Raw genomic sequence first — 22,400 nt, 5'->3', positions numbered from 1 at the left:
AATTGATAATATTGACCATAAAAATTTATTACCAGTCAATTAATATTAAAGTAATTTGTAGAAATTTTGTACCTAATCACCAAAAACTTTAAGTAAATAATATTTTATCAAAACTTGTTATAAAATTGAATGCATATTTGTCATCTGGAGAGAGAATGACGCCATCACGTTCTAATAAAATTGCCATCATACCGGATTTCTTTGCCGCTTTTGCTTCTATTGAATTTGTCAAACGAATAAATGCTTACTTTGAGAAACAACTTTGCGACTGATAATAACTAACCTTCCGAGACGTCCGTAAGGAAAAGAATTTCATTGGCAGATGAATCAATTTTCTCGGTGATCAATCTATAGCTATCGGCTGATTGTTTTGGACCAATGTTTGTATCAAAATAATACGAAATAAACTGAATGAATAATTTTAAAAAAATTAACAAATAGTCTAGATTAGAATAGTGACACTGACCGGTGTCAAATCTCCATGACAACTATGAGAAAACAAAAGTTTTTGAGCCAAAACACTTCCGGAGGAGTAGATTCCAATTTTAACATTGAATTCGGAAGTCCATCGATGAAAACATCGAAAAACATCTTCGTATACACTACATGAAAATTCAATTAATTGAATTCTATGAGATTAAAACTTACTGTCCAAGAATCTGTCCAGTTTTGTAGCCATTTTCCCAAATATGTCCCTGTAATTGCTTTAATGCTCCAACTTTTCGATCATGATCCATCAACCAATTGACATAGACGCAAACGCCGTCAATGTTGAAAGTACCATTATTGTCGATTTCGTGACCAAGCATTTGATGGTCAATTAAATCCTTATGATATTGTTCAAATAAAAGTCGAACATCATCTCGAGTAGTGTCTGTGTTCCAGGTTTTAATCAAATAATTGCGAAGTTTTGCACGAACATATGGAAATAGTTGTTCTTTTACAAATGTTATTGCCGTAGTTGTACCTTCGATATCACATAGAATCACCTTTGGTTGCTTGATCTTTACAGAATCTTGATTTTCTCCAGCCATTATTTCAAAAATTAGTGTAAATACAAAGCCTAAACTTCGAACTGCAAGTGGAATAACGAGCTATTCCAAAGTTCAATTTTTATTTATCCAAGTTAATATGTTGCAAGTTTTGACAACACGAAAAAAATCAGTTTTTTAGCGATAATAATCAATTATTTCTTAAATTTTATTAATTAAACAAATTGGCTGAAAATATGTAAAAATAATAACAAATTTACAGTCTTCCTCCCAATTATTAATGAGTGCGTGTGCATGTATTGACAATGAAAACAGGTAGACTTAGGTAGAATTTTAAAAAAAATATGAAGTGTTCATATTAAATTAACCACCGGCTGGGGCAACATGTCGACGAATGAAAAAAAGTGTAGCCAAAATAAGAGCTAATATGGTTGCAACATATAGGTCCCAATCTTCACCGAGATAATTGTCGACCAGATATGATACAAAATTAATTGGCGTATAGAATAGATCTTTAAATCCAAGGTTTTTGATGTGATCATAAAAATAGACGAAGAATAATTTGATTAGGGCAAGTGCAACTGGAACTTGAGCATCGGTGGATGTGACGGCCGCCAAATCATAATATCGTTTAGCCAGGTAAATATCTCTTTTTAGACCAAGCCCCTTTTCATACATGTAGCCTAAATTGAATAATGCCTGAGCATTGTTTTGCAATTCCGATGCTATCCGATATTGATTGGCCGCCATTTCATAATCTACTTTTGTGCCTAAGCCATAATAATGATAATCACCCAATTTGACTCGGGCTATCGAATAGCCTTGAGATGCTGAACGGCTCCAATACATGAAAGCACGATTATAGATTTCATGTTTATCAAAAAGATCTCCAACTTCATCCCGATCCAACATGAATGCTGCATTGCTTTGAGCTACTTCATAGCCAAGTTCGGAAAGAACGGCATATTTGATAAACGCATTAGAACGACGACCTTCTTTATAATCGTTGTGTGCCTAAACAATAAGAATATTAATTTGAGATCTCCAACATTTTTCAACATACTTCCATAAGCAAAGTTCCCCATTCGCCGCGTTCGCAGACAGATTTGAAAAGTTCTACAGCTGTAGAACACGATTGAAGAGTACCTGTACCTGTTGCTTGCATTTCGGCCAAATGATAGAATGCAATTAAATGTCCAGATTGCAGGGCCATTTTGAAATATTCGATGGCCGCTTTGTAATCTTTTGAAACACCATAGCCATTAAGATACATTATACCTAGATATAGTTGGCCATCTACCCAGCCTTGCATAGCGGCAGCAGAGAAATATTTCAATGCCATTTTAAAATCTTTGTTTACACCACGTCCTTGGAGATACATTATTCCTAATCCACTTTGCCCAATCGGATTCTCTTTATCTGCAGCCATTTTGAAATATTTCAATGCTTTTTCAGAACTTTGTTCGACAACTTTATTTCCTTCCAAATACATCTAGGATTTATAATCATTTTTTTAAACTCTATAAATAATTCATCATGATTAATCTTACCTTTCCCAGATATGCCATAGCATTGGTGTTGCCCGATTCTGCAGCCATAGTAAAATAATGAAAAGCTCGGTATTGATTTTGAGCGACACCACGTGCGCCTTGAAAATGTAATTGGCCAAGACCAACCTGGGCACTAATATCGCCTTTATCGGCCAAAAATTGGTAATACTGAATCAAATCATCATCAAGTGAACCGTGATAAGGACCGGAATTCTCCGCTTCGTCTAAGATTCGAATCCGTTGTATTGATGGATTATTTGAAAACGTATAGCTTTGCTCAACTACTTTAGCCACTTTACGATAATAGGACAAAGCGAATTGACAATTGGATGCGACACTTATCCCTGACCAATAGCGATAACCAAGTGCCATCCGGGCATACGTATGATTTGCAAGCGAAGCGAATGTATAATACAATAGAGCTTTTGCTTGATTGGCTTTTACCGGTGGCAATCCAATGGCATACATAAATCCAAGATACTGCAACAAATCATAATTGTTAACAAAAAGTTAGCAAAAAAAAGTTTCATACCAGATGCGCTAGACTATTTCCTTTAGCAGATAATTCTTGGAAATATTCAAAAGATGTATCCAAATCAAGTAGAGGATTACCATAAAAATATGTGATGGCCAATTTCAATTTCGCTTCATCACTGCCTTTTTTAGCCAATTTTTTTAATGTTATAACGACTTCTTCAGGTGATTTTTTTTCAATCAATTTATCAATGTCTATAGTTGGCGGACTATTATTATCATTATTATCGCTTGTTGTTTTTTCATTTGATCTATCTTGATCATTGAATGCTGAATCATTGACAACTGTATCAACGCTCGGCGAAAAGGATTTAGATGACGAAGATTTAGTTACTTGGTGATCATCACTATTATCACTAGATGAAATGAACACATCTTTTTCATCGGAATTGTTATCAGTTGGTACATCCGAACTTTCGTCGGAAATATCAGTTTGAACATCACTTGTAGTAACGGTTGGATTATCGAGGGATGATTCTTGATCATTAGAGGAATCATCTGAGATTGCTGAATTCGATGCCGACTGAGGTGGCTGAGAATGAGTCGCGAAAATGAAGGAAAAGAGTACAAAGATCACAATTATGAGTTTCATCATTATCAAATTCAGTTATTTCTATGTTCCATAAGATCGATCTGATGTTGGTGGCAATATCGATCGTTTAATAAGCAACAATAGAACATTGTATGTTAATATTAGAACAGCTATTTCGTTAATGCACTTATTGTGTCATGATTCGATTATAATTAAAGCAATAATTAAATTCATTTATTCATTTCGAGTAAATTGCAAATTCGATACAAATTACGCTTAACCTATCAGGAAAACTACACAAGGAATTCGTGACAATAACGAAAAAATTGATAAGAAATGGCGATTCTGATGTCAAATGGATTTATTACATCAAGTTTACAATGAAAATTGATGGTGATCGGATTACCAACATGCAAGTGAAAAACAATTACGTGTAGTAGTCACACTGTTTATGAAAAGTTTCTACTTTTATTCAAAATATAACACAAAAAGAATTTATCGTAATAAAATCATCAATTGAAAGACTATTTAGACAAAATTTGGCTTTCGACGTTAAATAAGAATGGATAAAGATTTTATTTCCGCAAAAACGTTCGATTTCGAATATCATTTCCATTTTTGATTAGCTACAAACGATGATGAATATCAATAAAAAAGACAAAGACCAAGATTACGAAAATCTTATTCAAAAAGTTTTTGAATTCAAGTGCCAAAAATATCTGCACGAAAAACGAAAAAAATTACAAGATGACCCCGCGATTAAGCTTCGAGAAAAAATGCGTAGGAAAGAAGCTGAATATGAAGCTAAATTGTTGGGGAAAGACGCAGAATGGAAACAAAATCACAAAGGTAAATTGATTTTTGCAATTATCATATTTTTGATTACTTACTTTTAATTTAGAATTGAACAATTTTCTGATTGAAAATTTTCAAAATCAAAATAAAATTTTAAACAATGTTCGAAAAAGATTAATCAAAACAATACCAGCCGTCGAAAGAGATCTAAAAAATTTACTTCGAGAAGAACAAAAACTGGTTCTATTGATGGAAAATAAAATGCAAAAATTTAATATGGAACAACAGTTTTTGGTCGAAAAGCTGCAGAAAAAATTGAACAATGAAGAAATGACTTGGCTGAAAGAATTTATACGTGATTGGGATGAACAAACGGAAAACATTGTTCAAATGGTAAAATTTTATTAACTATTTTAAAAGAAATTTTACATTCTTTACGAATTATAGATGCGAAATGGTTTTGAAATTAACCCCATTGACTTGAATGTATCGTTTGGATTATGTCCGGAAATTGCCGTCATAGAACCTACATTTAATAAGAACGTAGAAAAAACGGATGATATCAGCATAAGCAACGAGGAACTGACCCAATCTACAGGAGAACCAGTTACGACAACAATTGAAATCGTCAAGCCAAAAAAATCCGTAAGATTTTCCAAAATTTTAAAACCAGTAAATCGTCAGGAGAAAGCTGAACCAGAAAAAAAATTTTTCGACGAGAAAACGTTTGAAATGTCCAAAATTAATGAATCCAGCAGCAAAATGGAATTCAACTTCGATGAAGATAGCGACTTAACAAAAAAAGATACTTTTGAGGATTCAAAAGACAATTTCAAGACTGATTTTGCATTCAATTTCGAGCAATCAATCGAGACAGTTGCCGAGAATGCAGTGGAAAATTTCATGTTCAACTTTAGCAGTATGGAATAAAGCTAAAACGAAACATTTGAATTTTTTCATGATTTATAATTAATTTGTTTCATTTCATTTACACAACTATACAAATAATTTAGTATCGATAAAAGTAATCATCATGTTATATAATGAAATTTATCTATTATAGTTTATTAAATGTTGGAAATTAATATCCATTAATCATAAAGTTGAAAAAATTAATATGTACACTTTACATTATATTTACATGTTATACACACCCATCCATAAAATTCAATTTTTTCGACACGGGTTTACCTGAAAATGAAAAATTAATTTTTGCATATCATTCGATTTTGTTGTTGTTGTTGAAACGAATGACATAGGGAACCGATAAATCCGTTCATCAATCAAGCAATAAGTATGAAAATAAATGATTACAATCACTTTAAAAGAAAGGGAGAGATATAAAAGACAATTATTGAATAAATGGATGAATTTTTTTTTCTTGGGCCGAAAAAAATCCAAAGGCAAAGATCCAAAGATTTGTGTGTATCAGCAGTGACTGATACAAAGACGCAAACCTAAATAAAAAAAATTAAAATAGAATTGTCAACATTGAATTGAGATTCAATGTATTCAAAGAAATTTTTTCCGAAGAAGTCAAGCCTGAAGAGATATAAATAAAACAAATGATCAACATGAAATTGAGAGAATGTGCCAGTTGTAAATTCATTTCAAAAATCTCCTTTATTATCAAGAATATATGCAAGAATCAAACATACATCACGGATCATTAGAGAATTTATAATTTAAAAAAATGAATAAAATATCATAAGCTAGAATACTTGAAATGTTTGCCATTTATTTCCAATGATAAAGAGAGAAAAAAGAGACACCAAATTCTTATCATTATTCAATAGAAAGGAAAAAGAAAAAAGGAGAAAAAAAGGTTTAGAGTAGTTTATGTATTGAAAATGTTCATGTGATCAAATCGAATCATTGAAAAAAATGGAGAAGGGAGTGAACGCATCCGAAATGATACCGAGATCAATCAGATTGCTTAGTTTTCATTTTTTTAATGAAATTTAAAAGTGAAAATGTTACTTCCTCCTCCTCTTCAACTTTCAGCATTTGGAAGAATGATCCATAGATGAGAGATAATCATATTGGTATGAAAATGACAAATTAGTTTAGTTTCGATTTCGACTTGACTTTCTTCATGGACATATTTAAAAATATTTGATTAAATTGAAAATGAGGAAATTTATGTGTTTGTAGGCTAATAAAAATCCTTAAATGTGTTTATAAATAAGTATGGATCAAGAATTCTTGATCATCATAACCAACAGAAATATGAAAATTGTTAAACGAAAAAAGCAGCAAAAGGAGATTTTCTTTCTTCAGCAAAAAATGTTTTTGTTTGTTTAAATCCAAAATGATTAGTGCATTTAAATGTGTTGTCTAAAGTCTTCGCTCATAATCGTCCGAAATCGGATGGTAAATATTGAATGCACGATGCAATGAAGAATTAATAATATTAAAATGTGATTAGTAGTTCGTTATGTTAAAAAATTTAACGGTTATTAGAAGATTTGACAGCACACATAAGTACACACTGTTAAAGAGCAATTAATAATAACCGACATATTTGTTCTGGTTATTCATAGCGCCAGCACCGGCACCACCACCATAAGATCCATAGCCACCAACCTGAGGAGCCATTTGAGGACTACCATACATTTGTGGCTGCTGTGGTGGCATTGGAGTGCCACCGGTAGCACCACCTCGTTGTATTCCACTTTTCATCTGATTACGAGTCTGATTATATTGGCTATAATTCTGAACTGGTGATTGATACATTGGCTGTGCACTTGATCCAATTGGACCTGTGTTGTAAATACCAGTACCACCCATAGCTTGTCTATTATCATAATACATATCACGAGAAGGGGGCATCTGTGATGGTGGTAAGTGTCCACCATTGCCTAAAGCACCGCTGCCCATAGGGGCTTGTGGGGTAGGCGGAGCCTGAGTATAATATGATGAATAATTCATCGGTGATTGATGATGAGGTGGTGGGGGTGGATATGAATGGTATTGATTTATTGGTGTATGAGGTGGTGGTGGCCCATACTGATGCATTGGCGACATTGATGCGGGAGGCATCATCGAATGATCACGCATTGGACGATTAAAGCGGCCACCGTTACGGTTATTACGCATACGATTATTGTTGTGCATTTGATTACTTCCATTCGAATATCGATTATTATTTTGGATTCTTCGATTAATTTGATTCTTGTTATTCATATTGTTGTTTTTCTGTTTAATATTTCCGTTTTGATTATTGCGATTACTACCAAAATTTTTCTTTCGATTTTGTTTCCTTTTACTTTTCTTAGCCGTAGATGTAGAAAGCTATGAACGAAGTCAATTTAGAAATGAAAAACAAGCATTAAACTAATGTACCTGAACAGTGATGGCTGACCCATTGAAATTATGATTGTTCAATTTTTCCATAGCCACACGAGCTTCTTCTTTGTCTTTCATGTGCTACAGTTATGGTAAAAAAAATTAAAGTAAAATTAAACCAAAAATGTCATCGCTCACCACAAAGCCATATTTTCCCACAATATCACAATGTGTCACTTGACCATAGGTGGAAAATAATTCTTTCAGTTGATTCTCTTTAGTTCCCGAAGGCAAACGACCAACAAACAATTTCGGTACTTGTAATTCAGCACCACCATTAGCATTGGATTTTGTGCCGGCATTTTTCGTTTCATCCTTTTTTTCACCGTCGATCTTGTTATTTTCGACTTCGGTAGCTGTTGATTCATTGGTTGCTGATTGATCATCGGTTTTAGTTTCGACAACCTGTTCGATAGGCTACAATGATCTGTAAATTACGAAAAACATATAATCATATCAATCATTACTAACCGTATCTGTTTTTATAATGGCGGCCATGTCAAATTAGATTTTCTACAAATTGATTGATGTACTAATGTAATGCACTATTAAAAATGATAATCAAATGATTAAAAATTAATAGATGCGATAAATACAATTCAATAGGGGAAAAAATTGAGCAAAGAATCTGAGAAAAATCGAGCCAAAATCAATTTTTTTTCGACAACACTGTTCAGCAAAATGTCGAGAACAAAGAACTGGCTGTCACAATTGATATGAGTTGCTAGCGGCATTAACAACAAGAATATTCCAATTTAGTTAAATGTCAATGAATTTATGATAGCAGTAATTTTCTTTACATTAAATACGAGTAAATGAGTTGCTTTCTTTATACCGCTATTACAAAATAAAATTTCTGCGAAACTTTCTCATTTTGACTTACAAATTTCGAAAACTTTTCGTACGATAAATGAAACATTCATTTTATATTTCCTTATCCTTATGATGATGATTATTATTCTTGCAGGCAATTTTTTTATATTTATTTAATTTGTTTTATTATTTTTGAATATCAAAAATATTTTTAAAAATCATTTTAGAATATATTCATCGAATAGAATTAATAAGAATAGGAATATGATCCATTAATACATGCATTCGAAATTCTAAGTATTGTTATTGTCCACTGGATGCCAGGTCTAACAGACGAATTGTCGACCAACAGAGAACATACTGAATAATGTTGAAATCCCATTTAACAAATAAGGAAAAAAATCATCCACTAACCAATATCAAATGGATTTTGAGTGTAATTCCCTGCATTGCAGCATCATCATTTGCTGAAAGTAAACGAGAGTGAAAAATCTACCACCACACTTTTGTATTCTATATTCATTCTTCCAAACACAAACATTCGACTATTCCAAATTCAGTTTTTATATTGTGTTATCATATCGGTTTTTGTCTTTGTGCGGCTGATCTGTTCGAATGTTTTTTTTATCAACAGAATTATTGATAATTGATAATTTTATTTTCAATTTAATTTATTAAACAAATTACAAACGTCAACAATTTATATCGTGGTCATTTAAACTTAATTATTTTAACTCTTTAGTAAGTTTGATCTTATATGTTCTTTTATATTCTTTTTTTTCCCACTTTCACATGCACCACTTTTTTCAAATCATTCTTCTTTTTCCACAACATTTCATTGTTTATTTGAAAACTTGTTCCATTTCATTTATATCATATTTTGAAAAAATAACAATTGTGAAATGCTCCAATTCATAACTGTAATTATCATGGAAATTATTATTATTATTATTAGATTTCTTTCTTTTTCTCTCGGTAGATTTTTCAACACATTTCATTATTATAACATAAAATATTCAAGGTTAAAAGCAATTGTCACAATATTTCAAACTAAAGAGATAATGATTCCATCATCTATCAATCACGTTAGTTTGTTGAGCATTAATTATTATAAATTCTTAATAAATTTTTAAAAATGTCATAGTTTCAAGGTAATTTTTAGTTTAATCCATTTTTTTCAATTAATAATTACAATTGATAGATTTATTTTCTCCCCTTCTCTTTAAGTTTCGAATCAATTCACATTTACCGGTATATATAAAAACAAATTTTTCATTTCATTTTAATTTGAAAACAAGTGGTTTCAACTTTTGAAAATGATGATTGAATGAACGTCGAGGATTTTATTTTTAGCCGACAAAATAAAAATGAATAAATAAAACTCGATTTTCCTATAGGTTGATCTTTTTTTTCAATCAGAACAAGTTGCCAAACAACAATAACAACAATTTCATTTTTTTTTTTTTTTTTTTGGTTTCTTATCTATAGGTTTTTTTTGTTGGCTAACAAATCAAATTTTTAATTCATTGCAATCCAACTGTATTTTGTTTCGGTTATTCTATCATCTCATATGTCTGAATGATGTGTTTGTTATTTGTCCTATTTTTTAAAAATAATAAATGAATGTTTTAATCAAATCTTGTTTGTTCAAATGATACAATTCAATCCATTTCATTTGATAATTGTTTTTAAATCATAATTTTGTTGATTTTCAATTTCGATTTATTATCATTTTTTTTTGCTGTTCAAGATCTGTAAACATTCACCAAAAAAATTAGATTAATGAGATGATAATTTTAAATAATAAAATTTTCAAAGTTTTAATTGATTTCTCTTTTCCAGAAACATTCATTTTCGTTACAATTCAATTCGTTTTCGATTTTTTTTCCATTTCTTGATGATCACGATTTTTGTTTTGCATACAAAAGAAACAAAAAAAAATATATTGATACATTCAATCAATAATTTATTGATTCGATAAAACAAAACAAAAAAAAGAAAGAAAGAAAATAATTAGTATCGAAATGTTTTTAAAAATTTTATATCCGTTGTTTGATGCACGATGTTAGATTTGAATGGGTATTAACCTTGTGTTCATTAATCGTCAAGATTATTAAACTTTGTTTTTTTCCCGTTCATTCTAAACTTGTTATTCATCCGGGAAGTCATTTTTCATTCAATAATTTTGGTATTATTAAATATTTTGTTTCTTTCTTTTGTAGCGATGTAATACTTGCTTATAAACCTTTCGACGAATTGAAAGTGTTGAATTATAAATTCAAATGCTATAATCAACAACTATTGGCTTTTAGGTTTCTGGCCAATGAACCCGAATAGCCATCTTTGATTATCAGTAGTATTACATCAGTAATCTATTATAATTAATTATTAACATAACTATAAAATGATGGAGCTTAAATATTTTAAAATTCTAAATATTTTAATTTGAAAAATGATCGTCCCATTTGAACATTATTTTGAACATCATCATCATCATCTTCTGATTGGATAAACGTTCCTCCTTCCTTGTTATTTTTTTATTTTTTTAAAATGGCTATCGATTATAAATTGAATGTGGTTTGTTGGTCAAAATATTCCTTGGATAATCATTTTTGTTCCTGTTACCCCTTTGGCACTTATTGGAAATGTTATTACTTCATAAAATTATTATCAATCTGAAATTTGTTAGATGATTGAACCCGGTAGAAATATAAAACAAAAAACAAAAAAAAACTAGCTGGGTTGTGTTTTCTCTTAATGTAGCCAATTATTATAATCATATTCGTTTTTTGTACAGATTTTCAATTTTTTTTTCATTTCTTGATTATGGATTTAATGATAATAATAAAATGTGTAATAATTCATCCTGTAACGTGTTTCAAATGAATACAAATTTATATAGATAGATAGATACATCCTATCCTAGTATGTGTTTGTGTTTTCTATCATCATCATCAATTCATACAATTGGCTTTTCGGTTGATTTGATCATAATTGAATCCAGTTGAACAAGTTATAATAAATGGCTTTCTATAACCACAAATGAGAAAAATAAAAAGTTGTTTGTTGTTTATATTTTTTCTCTTTTTTGCTTTTTTCAGTCTGTTCTTACCTGTTTTTTGATATGATGTTGGTGTGGCCTGATGATCACATTTTGTTTCGTCATCAAATCTTGCCTGCTTGATGCATTCATCCATTTCACCATTCCATCATCATTCAAGTCAAGGGTCTTTCGTTATTATTATACATCAACTCTATGTCCATTTTATTATTCTTTCTTCCATTCTCATGTGCAATCATCATCATTATCAAGAAGAAAAAAAATTGTTTTCCTGTTTTTATCCTATCCTATGCTAGCCATTTGTCAGCATCATCAGTTATTGTTGTTGTTATTTGTATCCGAAAGCATTCAACCTTACATACATTGAGTGTTAGTAGAAAACAAAATAAAATGCACACAATAGACAAAAGATATTGCTAGGAGGTATCCTAAATCATTGATGACGACGAATAAATGAAATACAGAATTATTCATTTTATTATTCCTATCATCAGGTGATGAGTCATATTGGCTATTTGTGTTTTTTTCAAAAAAAAGAATTATTTGTTTTTCCAACATTTGTTCTGTGTTGTTCAATTTGAATTTTTAAAAAAAATTCTTTTTGGTGTGTGTGTGTGTGTGAATTGAGTTTATGATAATTCATATTTATTACAAAATTAAGAAGAATGTTTTCCAAATATTCGAATACACGGATATCTGACAATTCTTTGACATCACCGGTTGCTAATGTTTCATTAGATTTGTCCAAAGGTATGTTATCAAAATCAATTAGGTCTTTTTTTAATGCCCAAATTAATGAATTGAATCTGTTCATTAATATGATTGATTTCAATGTTAATATGCTATGTATTTGCATTTGAGATCAATGAATTTGTTATTGACATTTCTGTTTTTGGCTTTAATCATTATGATCATTAATATCACGCCTACGTCTACCCTAATATGGATTTTGGATTTCAATACAATTATAACGAGTTTTTTTCTATTCGATAATAATTTAGATTTTTCACCATTTATAAATAAAGCAATACAATCAATATTTCCATAATTATACATTTTATATAACCTTTAAAATGAATAGATTTGAACCTTCATTATTTAGAAAATGTTCATTTTTTCCAATTATTTTTTTCAGAATCATTCTATCCAAATTACGAATTCATTGAAAAATCTGACAAACATCGTTCATTTATATCAGCCAGATTCGAAATAACCGATGATTGCGAAACATCACCATTATCAACCACATTAGTTGATTGTTTTTCATCTGGATCAGAATGTTGCTGTTCACCACCACCATCATCATCTACATTTAACAGCTGTGCTAATCTTGATCCACCGTTTCAACCTAACTTTTGTGATAGCCATAGTAAATTCATTATGGCCACTGATGTTACACCAACAATGGCAATGACAACATGTAACAATGAACAATCGCCATCATCGATAACAGCCAGATTTGGAGATCCATTGGGTTCGCCTCCAACAGTTTCGTCTGGCTGTTCAGATGATTATTATTATGGACCATCATCTGGCGAATTTTCATCGTCGGCAAATGGCGATTCAATTCCGATACATACACCGTCTTCATCCTGCAAAAATAATGATTATTGGGCACTTATTTCTAAAAATGATGATTTTGAATTGAAAATAGAAGCTCAAGAAAATTATGTCTGTTTTATTGGTTCCGATCTTGTTCATCGAAAACGACAAATACAATCACCATGTAACAACAAAGATAAAGACGATCATCAAGCTGTATTGATTTATGCCAGCGGGTCATTTCATATCAAAGATCTCGATTCAACATTTGGTGTAAGTAATCTGATGAAAAACAACATTATAATATAATATAGATAGACGAACATTCATTAATAATAGTTCACATTTTACATTGACATATTAGGACATTACCGATGTAAAATGTATTTTTTTTGTTTTGGTTTTCTTGACCTTTTTTTCCATATCTTTCTCTTTTCATTTGATGATTATTCTGCCTGATTGGCTTCTAGGTCTCAGTTATTTTTTGATAACTATATATCTCACTCATCATCATCTTTATTTATTTTTAATGTAATGTCAAATGTTTAATTATCATCACCTTTGCTATGTGTAAATTTTCTCAACTTTGTTCTTCAATAGATTTTTTCTTCGGCAATCATATATATGAAAAGCTTACCTTTTATAAATTTGAAGCTAAATTTAGCCTGTTCTTATCACCTTTGATGATGATGATGATGAATATCATGATTTGGATTTTTGTTAATATTTAACTGCAAGATACTTTCGGCAGCATCGAACTTTTTTCCTTTTAAAGAAAATAGTTTCTGTTTTTTTTCTCATCGTTGCATTATTCGGATCAAGTGTAGATTGTTTTTTTTTCAATATAATCCGTTTACCTATCTCTTTTCGTTTGGCCGATGACAGGATGAAAGATGCAAATAAATTGGATTAAAAACTCGACTTATGTAACCACATCATTATTTATGTATGCCTTTTATATCTTCATTTCCTCAAATTTATTTCATGCGCATTTGAAATCGAAATTTTTCCTTTTATGAAAATGAATTAATATTTCATTTTTTTCTGGCCATCAATATAGACATTTGTAAATGAACTTCGTGTGCCGTCTCGCAGCTTCATACGTTTGAATATTGATGATGAGATTCGTTTTGGCTTTGGTCCGGATATTTATCAATTAAAACATTTGCCATCAAATCCAGTCAATTTTAACCGCAGCCCAAATGTTCAACAAAAACAAGTAGATATCAACGTCGACGATGAAAAACATCATCGATCGACACCGCCTGTAACAACAATAAAAACATCATTCAAAAATGACAATTCAAATGAGTTTTTCGTCCTTGGCGACGAACATGACAATAATGATGATGATAGCAAACAACTGAAACAAATTCCATCCTGCGATCAAGCAACAGTACCAAAGTCTGCAAAACAATCTCCAATGAATAAATTATTTCGTATTAGTATTAGAAAAAATGATAAAAAATCTGATCCTGTTAAACGCGGGTCGAAAAAAACAACGATACAAACATCAACATCGACAGCTTCATCATCATCATCATCCACATCCTCATCATCGCATAATAAACTTTCTCCATCATCTTTTTCCCTGATGTCATCATCATCATCATCATCATCTCAATCATCAACACCAGTGACTTCAACACCTCATACACAACAAACATCATCATCTTCGATGTTCATGTCGGCAATGAAAATGATGAAAGCTCGTTTCAAAAAGAAATCATCATCAGCCACGGTCTCTGCTAAAGATAAGAAAGAATCATCGTTGTTTATTTGTTCGGGAAATGAAGACATAACCTTCATCCGTTATCATCATTATAAACAAAATCATCCATCCATCCATAATCAGCATAAAATCGAGCCATGTTCGATATCGGCACCTGAATCTCCAAATCAATCTCGTCATCATATCTATCATAGTCATACATATCAGAATACAGAATTCCTTAGAAAATTATCTGATGACTATCCGATTGTTTCGCTTTCGGGCTGTCCTTTTATAACAGATGAACATGAATATGATGAAGTAACTCCCGAACTGGACTTGGAAAATGACGCCGATGATGATGAAGTTCCTAGTTGTTATTCTGATATTAGCCAAAAACAATGGACATGTAAATCAAAAACATCAACTAATGTTGGTGATAGCAATCAGCATTTCAACCACAATCATCGCACTTTGTCTCCATCAACACCACTGCAATTACCACAGCCGACTTCGACGTCTTTAACAAAAACAAAGCATTCTTCTGTTATGAATACAGCACAAAATATTCATGGAGATTGTGGCCTGTATCAAAAAAATCCTCCAAATAATCATCACGATATTATCGATGCTGATGATTACAATGCATCGCATGAATGTTTTGATGTTGAAAATCATACATCGACACATGCAATAGCCACTTTATCAAATATCCATCATTTACCACATCTAAACAGTGAAGATCGTCTGAACAATAATAGTAGCTTAGATTCAAACATTGTTCATTTTGAACACTTATTGAAAAACTTAAAAAACAACAAATTTGAATCAAACACTAGCAGTGGCAATCAAAAAGACAGCTGCGAAACGTCTATTAATTTATCAACAATCTTGTTAGGTAAGCAAAATAATGCATTTATGGTCATATAATTAGAAATGCTTCACACATTTTATTTAGACAATTATAAGCTTTTTATCTAATTTTAACTTAAGAGGAGGCAATTTGTTTATAATTTTAAATGAACAGGAAGCTAGCCACTTAAGATGTTCTAATTAAGTTGCTAACCTTGTTAAGAGATATTGTTTATTGATGAATTGATCAATCAAATTGTATGTATGTCAATTATAGTGTAACCACTTTGATAATGAATCATTCAATTCAATCAATCGATTGATTCGATATTTTTTTGGCCGCACACAAATATGCCGAATGATTGACACTTGTTCAATAATCGAACACCAATTCGTGACCAATTGAACATTCGTATTGTTTATATGGCCTTTTTTGGTTAACTTGAAGGTGTTATCATTATCTCATCGTCCTCATTATTATTATTATTATTATTTCTCACATTTCGATGTTCATATTTTTGTTTCTTTTTAACATCTCCATAAAAAGCAATGTTTATCTTTCAGGTGTTGATCTCGAACACAAACACTGACAAATATTTAAGTGAAAATAATTATTGTAAACGCTGGCATAAAAGAGCTAATGGTGTAATAATTTCCAACAGAAAAATGAATGAAATTCATGGAATAGAGAAAAAAAGGAAATTGAAAATAATCTATACTTTACCATTTGTGTTAGTTTTTCATTGTTCGATTTAACGTGTTCGGTGTTCAAATTTTATCCATACATCTAAACGTCTAGCGATCTATTTTGAATTTTTCTCTCTCTGGAATGGATCTTTTTATTATTATTATTTTTGTTGTACGTGTCAAGCAATATATACAATCTCTTTCTCTCTATCTTTTGAGATTTAATTTCTCTTCGCTCACCTTGTGTATGCTATGGAAAACGACAAGTGTTTGCCAGTTATATAGAAAAATAGAGATTTAATGGAAATGCAAACCTCATCATTGTTGCCATAATGATTGTATACAAACCAAATAAAACGACAAAACAAGTGCGTAATTCTATGAAAATCTAGTTTTTTTGCCATTATCTTCATCATCATCAAAAATTGACATTTGGTTTATTTAATTGAATATTCTCAGAAAAACAATGATGATATTAATTTCACTCTAAACTCTATTTATTTAATCTAAATACATAGTTACCCTAATAATCTGAAGCTAAATAATATGAAATTTTTTCCTAATTACTTTATGCAAATAATCAAATTGATCATTTTCTTTTGAAATATTCTCTGTATATATTTTTAGATGATGAAATACATCAACGAACAAGATTACATCAACAAGAACCGAATGAATCGTTTTGCCAAAATAATGTCATAATTTCATCATTACCACCACCATCATTAAATCAAGAAACGACGACAATGACGACAATCGAAACTACAGTCACACTTGGTTCAACATCTTCCTTATTATTATATACAAGTCCGAAACAGTCGTCGGTAACATCAACTACATCAGCTAATAATAATCGTATTCATTGCAATGATTATAATGCTAAAAATCGAGTTGACTATATTTGCCAAAACGAACAAGAACGACAAAAAGATGGAATCGTTGTCTCTGATGATGATGGAAAGTGTAGAAGTACTTTAACAATGTTGTCATACTCTAATTCTGTTTTTGATGAAAAACAACAAATCAATTCAACTAACGAAACTCTTTTAAATTTCGAAAAACGATCACCTTTGGCAGCAACAACTGTGGAAACCACTGCGGAAAAGGCAACTGTCAATGAAACAACCTTGAAGAATAGGAACAATATTGAACGTCATTTGAATCAGTTGAATAATAAATCAATACATAAACATAAACATAGTGGAAAGCAACAACTAGTTGTCGTGCCGGTTGATTCAGATTCGGGGGCTGTCACCGATGCCGATACCAACGATCTATATGATATTGAAGATTCGAGACGAGGACAACGACGTCCTTCTTCCTCCTCATCATCATCAACAAAAATAACCAGTTCATTTGACCATTATCATCCAACAAATTTTCTTGCTTCGACTAGTAGTGGACGATCATCATTAGGAACTTCGGCCACATTGGCTAATTCAAATAACGATAACGAATTTCATTTGTCTTCATTGGAACATGATGTTGAATTCGACTATCAGCAGCAACATTGTAATAATGCCCGAACACAACAGCCACAATCATTGCCAGTATCTTTGCAACAACCACGTTCTCGGCATTCAATCGGTGGAATGGCATTTGTGATCAATTTTGATGATAATGAAAATGAATTGAAAACCTATGAAAAATCCCAATATTCAATTAAAAAAGATGAAAAAATTACCAGAAGGCCATCACCACTTTTTCTTAACAATCAAAATAATAATATAAATTGCCTGAGTGATGTCGAACAACAAATAACAAATGTATCACAAAGCGCGAGAAATTCGAACACTGCCAACAACAACATCTCTATAACGACTACATCTATGAAACGATTGTCAAACGTAACATCTATACCGTTAAATACATCGCCCAAAACTAATATTGCCTATGTGTTCGATTTAAATGATATGAACGAGATACAAAAGCCACCTATCGAATTGTCAAACAATTCCCGTCACACCCAATATCAATCACCGTCATTATCATCATCGATGAAGAAAAGTGATACTTATGATAAAAAAATCAATAAAATATTGGCAAATGATTGTCTTTCGACAATGAATAACGACAAAGACAATTTTGTCAAAATTGATCATCAAAAAAATCCCAAAAATCATTGTTCAGTGAAAATACCTTCATCATCAACTGAGCCAACAACGGTGATTAATGAAATGAAAAAGAATATTGAGATGAATTCGGGTCAAATTTTATCAGGTATCGATATGATAGATAATGATGCGAATCGTCATAGTGATTCAACACTACAACAATCAACATCACGACGAAATGGTCAATTAAGTGAATCTGCTGTCTATCTGATTAATCGAATGTTTGAGCATAATAATAATTATCAACAAAATCGTCATCATCATCATCACCATCGTAGCGAAAGTATGAGTAGCCATGGATGTTACGATTTTAGCGATGATGTTGATTTTGATAATCATCATCGCACTGATGAATATTTTGGTGTGCAACATGGTCACATTCTTCAGACCGACAAAGTTGATCAATCAGCTAAAACATTAGCAACCCAAACAACAAAGGCACATGTTAAATCAATGAATCGTCGAAGTATGGAATATGATGATGATTCATTGAGTTCATTGAATCTTATCAAAGATCAATCAGCAAAATCACATCGATCGTCATTACATCGACAAAATCCTAAATCCATCGAATCTGATGACGTTGTCACTATGATTGGAATAGACCAACAGGTCATAGATACTAATATCAGTGTTGTTGATGACGAGGATGAATTGAGCGATACTGGAACGTATGTTATCGATATTGATGAACTAACTGGTGAAAAAAATAGACGAAAATCAGAAAATCAAAATGTTGGAAATTCAAAAAAATTAATTCAAAAATCACCAACAAAGAAAAAATCTGCCCAACCCAAACAACATTTTATCGATGATAGTGATGAAATCAGGATCAAATCATATGAAAATCTAGGTGTTGAAATTGAACATGATGTTCATTGTAATGATGGTGAAGGTGGTAACACTGAAGCAAATTCCGACGAATTCGGCGACGAAGAAGATTACGATGAAGATGAAGATCTTCAAGATGAAAATGATGATGAAGATAAACTTGAAGTAGCACGAAAACAAATCGATGAACTATTCAGCAATTATGAGAAACATAAAAAGAATAGTAGCCATTACCCGTTAAAGAAAGATGCAACATTTACTCGATCAAAACGTCGTTCTAGCTGTTCAGAAGTGAATAGTTCATCGACATATCATGATGACAAATCAGATCTATCAAATCAAATGATTAGTGCCCAACCATCAGCAAAATTATTCGATGTTATCGACGAAAATATTAAACATTCAACAAATATTGGTGATAAATCTAAAAAAAGAATCAGTAGTGAATTAATGAGCGCATTCAAAAGGATTAACTCTAAATTAGAAAAGACAGCTCGACTTGGAAAGTTATCATTATTATCACCTTCGTCAACGGCTACAGTTGTCACCACAACCAGTTGCACACCGTTAGCCGAAAATACTAATGCTGAAAATCGTCACTCAACGAAATCTGTATCAGCACTCTCGAAACCACCTTTGAAATGTAGTTCGGCACCTTCAACACCGCTATTGGATAATCGAAAACAGTCAATGAATAATCGATTACATGCCCGAAACAGCCGTAAATCTGCAATGCCGTCAACAATCACGAATAACGATTCATCTTCAACCGAGCGACTTGATAATAATGATTCTCGACAACGAGCTCGTAGCGGATCAATGACATCCAATTCTTCGGCCTCTTCTAGTTTACGTTTCAATCGTGCATTTGCATTGCGTCGTGCTCGTCTCGGTATGGATACCTGTGGTGTAGAAATTTCTGAACAATCTGCTAATAAGGCTAAAGAATCACAAAAAACGACAAAACTAATTTCGCCATCATCATTCAAACGTAACGATGGTGGAAGATTTAGTCTTCGGGTACCAAGCACTCGAATTCCACAGAACACATGTAATCAATTTACAAAAGGATCGCGAAAACCACCATCTTCGTCAACAACGACAATTGCGTCAACCAATAAAAAAGTACTTAAACAGCCACCTGTTTCAAGTAAAATTCCAACTATAAAATCACATTCAGCATCATCATCCGTTTGTTCATCAATTGAAAATCTTACTAATGGCCTTGGAAAAGGCAAGGTAAACAATGGACATTCATTGGCTTCCATGAATCATCGTAATCAATCACAGCGCCGAGTGATTCCTCATTCAGATAATGAAATTCAATTCGATGCTGAATGTTCATCATGTGATGATTGCGAGACGCGTCCCTTATTACATTTTTCACGTTTTGGTCGGCGATCATTACGTTGTATGCCATCATCAGCCGGTAGCAATGACAATAGCACTCCATGGCTAAAATCGCTTGCAAATAAATCCATCAATTCAAGTATGAAATTTTTTGTTTTTTTTTGCATGATTTCATGTTTTAATTAATAACAATTTGAAATAATAATTTTTATTTTTCAATCAAAAGATGCCGAACTTGTTTTTGACAAACGAAATAAGGCAGAAATTCAATCACAGCCACCTACTCAATGTTCATATTCCTTATTTAATGGATCATCTATACAGAGCAAACATCGAACATCCTCAGCAAATAGTTATCGTTCAGAAAGCGATAGCCAAAATTATATTTCTGTTATTGAGCCTTCATCACCATCTATTGTTGATCCCAGGACAGCTAGGCAAATGGTTCCCCCGTTTCAGGTTGGAAAACGCTTCTTTTCCACTAAACCACATCGAATGGCACAATTCGATAAGGATTTCAACACCATTATTCATGGCCATCATTCCGCAAGTGCTAATCCATCTCCGATGCGACAAATGTCTGCCGATTCAAATCTGATGACTCATTCAGTCACCGAATGTCTATTGTCAGATCGTTTAAACATTGATAGTAAAAGACAAGAAACAAAATCAAACGAAGTACCAACAGGATCACCAGTCATTTCATCTGGTATAAATGCCAGAATATTTTCCATTTCTCCATTAGATTCATTAGTGATATCAGCTATTAATCAACTGTCTTCTAAACTTCGAACAAGAATGCGAGATTTTCTTGAACGTGAACGCACCAATCATTCACCAGGATCAGAAGCACGAACATTGATTGAAGAAATTTTGCCTCAAGTAAATAATGTGAACGGACCAGATTCGTCAAAATCTAATCAAACACGTAACAATTATAATCATGATTCATCGAATATCAGTCGTGATTTGTCTAATATATTGAAAAATTTGAAAAAAGTTGAACAAATTTTTGATGGTGAGTAAATTTTTGATTTTAAAGTGATTTATTTTATCTTTTCTTTATCTTATAATCCAGTCTTCTCAATGGTCGTTGAACCGTATACAAATGATACGAAAATTGTCGAAATCCACGAATCAGATGGCCCCATCATAACGAATATCTCGGATAGTGATACTAGCGGTAGTGGTGATGGTACAAATGGATCGGTCGTCATAAACAATTGCACAAGTACCAAAACGTCCATAAATCGATCACGGCGATTACCATTTATGAGTCCCTCACAAAAACCATCGGCAAATGACTTTATACAATCACCGCCATCACCTGAATCCTCATCGCAACCGCGATCAGGATTCTTTATTGAAATTTAAAGTGGCCTTTCATAAAATCATCATTATCAAAATGATAATTTACTTTAAAGATTTGATACATGCTACAAAATATAATTTTGATTCATTTACCTAACAATGCGAAAATATTTGTGATATTGTATCTAGTTTATTTCAGTTTTTATTTGTAATATAAATGAAAATGAATGAAATATGTTTTTATTTTTTGTCCTTTTGGCAACACATCCCATTTATAATCAAATATAATCTTAGCCTAATTTATTTGCATTTTCATTTTATATCAAACTAAAATTTTAAAAGCTAATAAAGTTGTTTATTGATAAAGTATGCCTTCA

The 22,400-nt window shown here is 31.7% G+C and overlaps 5 protein-coding genes and 1 long non-coding RNA gene across 6 annotated transcripts; 2 read left to right on the top strand and 4 right to left on the bottom strand.

Moving 5' to 3' along the window:
* Positions 1 to 11: 11 nt before the first annotated feature.
* LOC113793274 (enolase-phosphatase E1-like) lies at positions 12 to 1,034 on the bottom strand. The gene is made up of 4 exons (XM_027343283.2): positions 649 to 1,034; positions 467 to 602; positions 284 to 407; positions 12 to 216 (listed from the first exon to the last, which is right to left on the bottom strand). The coding sequence occupies exons 1-4, from the start codon at positions 1,032 to 1,034 to the stop codon at positions 89 to 91; spliced, it is 774 nt and encodes a 257-aa protein (XP_027199084.2). The 3' UTR covers positions 12 to 88.
* A 148-nt stretch (positions 1,035 to 1,182) lies between these two features.
* Hrd3 (HMG-coA reductase degradation 3) lies at positions 1,183 to 3,671 on the bottom strand. The gene is made up of 4 exons (XM_027343277.2): positions 3,075 to 3,671; positions 2,543 to 3,022; positions 2,056 to 2,484; positions 1,183 to 2,006 (listed from the first exon to the last, which is right to left on the bottom strand). Exons 1-4 carry the CDS (start codon positions 3,669 to 3,671, stop codon positions 1,356 to 1,358), a joined length of 2,157 nt encoding a protein of 718 aa, XP_027199078.1. The 3' UTR covers positions 1,183 to 1,355.
* Positions 3,672 to 4,106: 435 nt separating this feature from the next.
* LOC113793273 (uncharacterized) lies at positions 4,107 to 6,406 on the top strand. The gene is made up of 3 exons (XM_027343282.2): positions 4,107 to 4,457; positions 4,510 to 4,796; positions 4,851 to 6,406. Exons 1-3 carry the CDS (start codon positions 4,244 to 4,246, stop codon positions 5,331 to 5,333), a joined length of 984 nt encoding a protein of 327 aa, XP_027199083.2. The 5' UTR covers positions 4,107 to 4,243; the 3' UTR covers positions 5,334 to 6,406.
* Positions 6,122 to 8,435, bottom strand: LOC113793272 (uncharacterized). The gene is made up of 4 exons (XM_027343281.2): positions 8,223 to 8,435; positions 7,890 to 8,168; positions 7,749 to 7,832; positions 6,122 to 7,697 (listed from the first exon to the last, which is right to left on the bottom strand). Exons 1-4 carry the CDS (start codon positions 8,247 to 8,249, stop codon positions 6,909 to 6,911), a joined length of 1,179 nt encoding a protein of 392 aa, XP_027199082.1. The 5' UTR covers positions 8,250 to 8,435; the 3' UTR covers positions 6,122 to 6,908.
* A 2,251-nt stretch (positions 8,436 to 10,686) lies between these two features.
* Positions 10,687 to 16,765, bottom strand: LOC142645630 (uncharacterized). The gene is made up of 4 exons (XR_012846716.1): positions 16,455 to 16,765; positions 15,945 to 16,367; positions 11,677 to 13,217; positions 10,687 to 11,594 (listed from the first exon to the last, which is right to left on the bottom strand). It is a non-coding gene; the product is annotated as an uncharacterized LOC142645630 (long non-coding RNA).
* LOC113793429 (uncharacterized) lies at positions 12,232 to 22,389 on the top strand. Its single transcript, XM_027343464.2, has 6 exons — positions 12,232 to 12,375; positions 12,761 to 13,440; positions 14,228 to 15,776; positions 17,045 to 20,851; positions 20,939 to 21,730; positions 21,791 to 22,389. The coding sequence occupies exons 1-6, from the start codon at positions 12,291 to 12,293 to the stop codon at positions 22,084 to 22,086; spliced, it is 7,209 nt and encodes a 2,402-aa protein (XP_027199265.2). The 5' UTR covers positions 12,232 to 12,290; the 3' UTR covers positions 22,087 to 22,389.
* Positions 22,390 to 22,400: the final 11 nt, after the last annotated feature.

Source organism: Dermatophagoides pteronyssinus, unplaced genomic scaffold (assembly GCF_027571235.1).
Source record: "Dermatophagoides pteronyssinus isolate colony J.1.1.1.1 unplaced genomic scaffold, Derpt_VIB-CSIC_2022.12 sq0001, whole genome shotgun sequence".
Taxonomy (NCBI): domain Eukaryota; kingdom Metazoa; phylum Arthropoda; class Arachnida; order Sarcoptiformes; family Pyroglyphidae; genus Dermatophagoides; species Dermatophagoides pteronyssinus.
This window is presented reverse-complemented; position numbering and strand designations above follow the sequence as displayed.

Excerpts from the sequence above, each read along its gene's own strand:
- Hrd3 (XM_027343277.2), bottom strand. The coding sequence starts at position 3,671 with ATGATGAAACTCATAATTGTGATCTTTGTACTCTTTTCCTTCATTTTC. Across the intron at positions 3,023-3,074 it reads GAAATAGTCTAGCGCATCTG|TATCTTGGATTTATGTATGC; the intron begins GTATGAAACTTT and ends GATTTGTTGCAG. Across the intron at positions 2,485-2,542 it reads CTATGGCATATCTGGGAAAG|ATGTATTTGGAAGGAAATAA; the intron begins GTAAGATTAATC and ends TATAAATCCTAG.
- LOC113793273 (XM_027343282.2), top strand. The coding sequence starts at position 4,244 with ATGATGAATATCAATAAAAAAGACAAAGACCAAGATTACGAAAATCTT. Across the intron at positions 4,458-4,509 it reads ATGGAAACAAAATCACAAAG|AATTGAACAATTTTCTGATT; the intron begins GTAAATTGATTT and ends CTTTTAATTTAG. Across the intron at positions 4,797-4,850 it reads CGGAAAACATTGTTCAAATG|ATGCGAAATGGTTTTGAAAT; the intron begins GTAAAATTTTAT and ends TACGAATTATAG.
- LOC113793429 (XM_027343464.2), top strand. The coding sequence starts at position 12,291 with ATGTTTTCCAAATATTCGAATACACGGATATCTGACAATTCTTTGACA. Across the intron at positions 13,441-14,227 it reads ATCTCGATTCAACATTTGGT|ACATTTGTAAATGAACTTCG; the intron begins GTAAGTAATCTG and ends CCATCAATATAG. Across the intron at positions 21,731-21,790 it reads AGTTGAACAAATTTTTGATG|TCTTCTCAATGGTCGTTGAA; the intron begins GTGAGTAAATTT and ends CTTATAATCCAG.
- LOC113793272 (XM_027343281.2), bottom strand. The coding sequence starts at position 8,249 with ATGGCCGCCATTATAAAAACAGATACG. Across the intron at positions 8,169-8,222 it reads CCATTATAAAAACAGATACG|CCTATCGAACAGGTTGTCGA; the intron begins GTTAGTAATGAT and ends AGATCATTGTAG. Across the intron at positions 7,698-7,748 it reads GGTCAGCCATCACTGTTCAG|CTTTCTACATCTACGGCTAA; the intron begins GTACATTAGTTT and ends CTTCGTTCATAG.
- LOC113793274 (XM_027343283.2), bottom strand. The coding sequence starts at position 1,034 with ATGGCTGGAGAAAATCAAGATTCTGTAAAGATCAAGCAACCAAAGGTG. Across the intron at positions 408-466 it reads GTCATGGAGATTTGACACCG|TTTATTTCGTATTATTTTGA; the intron begins GTCAGTGTCACT and ends TTATTCATTCAG. Across the intron at positions 217-283 it reads CCTTACGGACGTCTCGGAAG|AAGCAAAAGCGGCAAAGAAA; the intron begins GTTAGTTATTAT and ends CAAATTCAATAG.